General features: G+C 51.0%; 1 protein-coding gene across 1 annotated transcript in view; it reads left to right on the top strand.

The window, feature by feature from the left end:
• Positions 1-4,369, top strand: part of Dnah2 (dynein axonemal heavy chain 2) — a 125,824-nt gene that overhangs the window by 78,653 nt on the left and 42,802 nt on the right. The window contains 5 exon segments of the mRNA XM_021213005.2: positions 1,150-1,368; positions 1,559-1,676; positions 1,902-2,038; positions 3,221-3,358; positions 3,446-3,604. Of these exon segments, the coding sequence (XP_021068664.1) occupies positions 1,150-1,368; positions 1,559-1,676; positions 1,902-2,038; positions 3,221-3,358; positions 3,446-3,604 (771 nt within the window).

The raw sequence follows: 4,369 nt of genomic DNA, 5'->3' as shown, positions 1-4,369 counted from the left end.
GAGGGGAGGGGAGGGAGGGGAGGGGAGGGAAGGGGAGGAGAGGAGTAGAGGCTGGCCATGAGCATGTGGAGGGGGGGGAAGGAAATGGGGAAGGAGTGGAAAAGTGTTGAGGGGACAGAGTGGAAACAGGAAGGCAAAAACAAGAGAGGAGGGGGCAAGCAGCCCCTTTTATAGTGAGTCGGGCATACCTGGCTATTGCCAAGTAACTGTGGGGCAGAGCTTAGACAAAATGCTAACAGTTGTGAGCTGCTGTGTGGGTTCTGGGAGCTAATTCTAGGTCCTTTGCAAGAACAGTCAGTTCTCTCAACTGCTGAGCTATATCTTAAGGCATGGTAAAATAATTTTGTTCCTAACTGTATCTCTAGTACTCTAGTTCTTGGCACAGTGCCATAAAGAGTCAGTAAGTAGTTGTTGAATGATGCTGTGTAGAACTACATTAGACATTGTACACATGAGGAGGCTGAGTTTCCAAGAAAAACCAACTTAAAACGACAAAATTAAAAGCTAGGAAGCCAGGCTCGCTGACTCTAGACGCCAGTGTCCTCTGTTCCCATGAGCAGGATGTGAATGTGTGTGTGTGTGTCTGGTGTATGTACATGGGTGTACACACAGAGGTCACAAAAGGACACAGACTGGCTTCATCTACCTTTTTCCTTTGAGGCAGGGTCTCCCTGCCCCTGGAGCACAGCTGCTCACCAGCGCCCCAGTGAGCCCCCCTCTCTCTCAGCACTGCAGTTGCAGGACTGTGTGCAGCCAGGCCAAGATTTTTATGTGGGTGCTGTGGGTTTGAACTCAGGTCCTCAGGACTGAGCATCAGGATACTCTTCCCTAATGTATCCAGCTTGCCTGCCTTTCCTACCTTTTGCCCCTCCCCCCTCTGTCTCTCCCTCCCTCCTTCATGCCTTCCTTCAATGATACTGAATCAGATCCATGGCCTTGTGTAATCTCAGCAGGCACCGTGCCTTCCACTGTGCTATCTGTAGATCCCAGAACCCAGTATTTTCCCTCTGGCTAGGCAGTCCTCAGGGGATTACCGAGTTTGAGTGCAAAGGACCTTAGCGTCTTTTGCTGCGGTTCTGCTGCATCTTCCCCAGCACTGAAAGTCCCTTGGCTGGGCTGACTCACACTCTTTCCTTCTGCTTTTCTCAGCTACGGGACACCATCGAGCAGGAGATCCGAGAAATGGGCCTGCAGATCACACCCTTTACCCTCACCAAGGTTTTACAGTTGTACGAAACCAAGAACTCTCGCCACTCCACCATGATTGTGGGTGGCACCGGCAGCAGCAAGACCACCTCCTGGAAAATTCTGCAGGCCTCTCTGACGTCCCTGTGCCGTGCTGGCGAACCCAACTACAATGTCGTTAGAGTGCGCAGTGGGGCAGTGGTGTAGCTACAGGTGTTGGGAGGGGCCGGACCTGGATCCAGGGAGCTCTGGGAGAGAAGCAAGCAGTGACCAGTGCAAGAACCTAAGAGAGGCTTGGGATGGGGAGTGGGGGGAAGGTCATTGGGAGCTTGGCTTGGGGCCCCTCAGAAGTCCCTTCTGGTATCATTTTTAGGAGTTCCCTTTGAACCCAAAGGCACTGTCCTTAGGGGAGCTGTATGGCGAGTATGACCTCAACACCAACGAATGGACCGATGGCATCCTGTCTAGTGTCATGCGGGCTGCCTGTGCAGGTATCCAGTGGGTCAGGTGGGTGAGAGGATATGTCGGCAGCTCCTGAGAGGATGGGGACCCTGGGAACAGGAAGCCCCAGCCCAGCCCCAGTCCCAGCCCCAGCCCCAGCGAGGTTGAAAGATGCCAGGGGAATGCCTTAAGACAAGGAAGCACATGATGAGGGATATGGGAGGAGAGGGAGATGGAAACCTCTTGGTTTCCATATCATCTGCCTACCACCTAAGATGAGAAGCCGGACGAGAAATGGATCCTTTTTGACGGCCCAGTGGACACGCTGTGGATCGAGAGCATGAACTCTGTCATGGATGACAACAAAGTGCTGACCCTCATCAATGGCGAGCGCATTGCAATGCCCGAGCAGGTGCTACTCCTATGTGGAGGGGTCCCAGGCCCCTGGGGGAGATAGCCGAGGTTGGGGTGGGGGGTGGAAGGGAAGCTGAGGTGGAGGCTGGCACACTGAGAGTGGATTACACAGAGAGAGCTGGGCCGAGGATCCAGATCCAGGGATATCTGCAAGATGCAAAAGGCTGCAGGTAGACTCCCTGGGAGGGCCGACCTTGCCTTGGCCTCTAGGTCCCAACTTCTGCATAGGAGGCAAGGGGGGGGGCATTGCTGCCCTGGAACAAATGTATAGTAAAGAACTTTGGGTCTAGAAATCACTGTATAGACCCAGGCTGTCCTCGGCTTCATTTCCACTGTCCTGTGATATGTGGCCTTCATGGCATGCACCAAGGTTAATATCTCCTGGGGTGTCACACCCACCTCTTTATTTTAACCTTTCTTTCCCTCTCTCCTTCCTCTCCCCCCTTTCGTTCGTTTTAGGTAGTCTCTCATGTAGCCCAGGCTGGCCTAGTTAATAAAGGATAACCTTGATTCCTGCTCCTCCTGCTCCTGCTCCTCTGCTCTAATGATCAGACACCATGATTATGTAGGCATATGTCACCCACTCTTTTCTTCCACGCAAGCCAGAGAGTGATTTTTTTCCCTAAAGATAAATTTGAATGAGCTCTGATTTCTTTTAGAAAGTGTCTTAGTCACTGTGCCATTGCTGTGAAGAGATAACCATGACTCAGGCAACTATTATAAGGAAAAAGCATTTAACTGGGGGCTGGCTTACAGTTTCAGAGATTTAGTTTGAAATCATCAAGGACAAGCATGGTGATCGGCAGGCAGGCACTGGAGCCAGAGCTGGGAGTGATCCATCGTGATCCAAAGGCAGAGAGGCAGAGAGACTGGGCCTGGTGTGGGCTCTTGAAACCTTAAAGCCCACTTCCAGTGACACACTCCCTCCATTGAAGCCACACCCACTTCAGTGAGGCCACACCTCCTAATCCTCATCAAGTAGTGCCGCCCCCTGCTGGCTAAGCCTTCACATATATGAGCCTGGGGGCCGTTCTCCTTCAGACCACCACAGGAAGCATTACAAACCTCACTCATTCTTCTTCTTGTTCCACTTTACTTGGTGCAAGTACCACGTTTTGGGTTGTTTTCATTACTGTGAATGAGGTGCTGCTGACATTCTGACGAGAGTCTGCATCCTTAGGTGTCTCTCTTGTTTGAAGTGGAGAACTTGGCTGTGGCCTCTCCAGCCACTGTGTCCCGCTGTGGGATGGTCTACACTGACTATGTGGACCTGGGCTGGAAGCCTTACGTTCAGTCATGGCTGGAAAAGAGGCCAAAGGTAAAAGGGAATTGAGGAGGCGTGACTGACTAGGGCGGCCGGTAGTAAATAACAGTAGACGGAGCATCCCTTCTTGTGCATATCTAGACGGAAGTAGAGCCGCTTCAACGCATGTTTGAAAAGTTCATCAACAAGATACTGAACTTCAAAAAGGATAACTGTAATGAGCTGGTACCTGTCCCCGAGTACAGTGGGATCATCTCTCTCTGTAAGCTCTACACAGTCCTGGCCACACCCGAGAATGGGGTAAGGAGAGGAGCCAACCCCGGGGCAAAGGGCTCACAACCCACCCACACACCTTCAGTTTGGGCATAGCTTGAAACAGAAACTTAGAGGAGAGACATCAGCAGTGACCGTGTGTGTGTGTGTGTGTGTGTGTGTGTGTGTGTGTGTGTGTGTGTGTAAGCAGAGAGAGATACATGTGCTTGGACGTTTGCTGAGCTGAAAGTCCAGACTAGGAATTCTGAATTAAATACAGCAATTAGTGGTGTAGCTCGGTGACAGAGGACCTGCCGCGTAACTGCAGGGCAGAAAGAAAAGAAAGAAGGGCGGGAAGGAAGGAGGGAGGGAGGGAGGGAGGAAGGAAAGGAGGGATGGGGGAAGCTGAGAGGATGAACAGCCCAAGAAGGGTAATAGTTCCCTACCCATATGTGGGTACTATTTGATGAAAAGTTCTAGAAAGTTTCAGATGAATTGATATTTCAGAATTTTTTTGTTGTTTATAATTAAAATAACTAAAATTTGGGCGGTGGTGGTGGTTGAGATTACATCATTGCTTCAGAAATGTTTCACTAATTTTTAACGATGTTACCAGGTAACGAAACTAGTAATATATAATGAGCAGCAGTTAAGATCTCTGACAGTGGAGCCGGGCGAGGTGGCACACGCCTTTGATCCCAGCACTTGGGAGGCAGAGACAGGCGGATTTCTGAGTTCGAGGCCAGCCTGGTCTACAGAGTGAGTTCCAGGACAGCCAGGGCTAAACAGAGAAACCCCATCTCGAAAAACCAA

Source organism: Mus pahari, chromosome 14 (assembly GCF_900095145.1).
Source record: "Mus pahari chromosome 14, PAHARI_EIJ_v1.1, whole genome shotgun sequence".
NCBI classification, from domain to species: Eukaryota; Metazoa; Chordata; class Mammalia; order Rodentia; family Muridae; genus Mus; species Mus pahari.
Note: the sequence above shows the minus strand (reverse complement) of the source record. Positions and strands in the feature narration are given on the sequence as shown.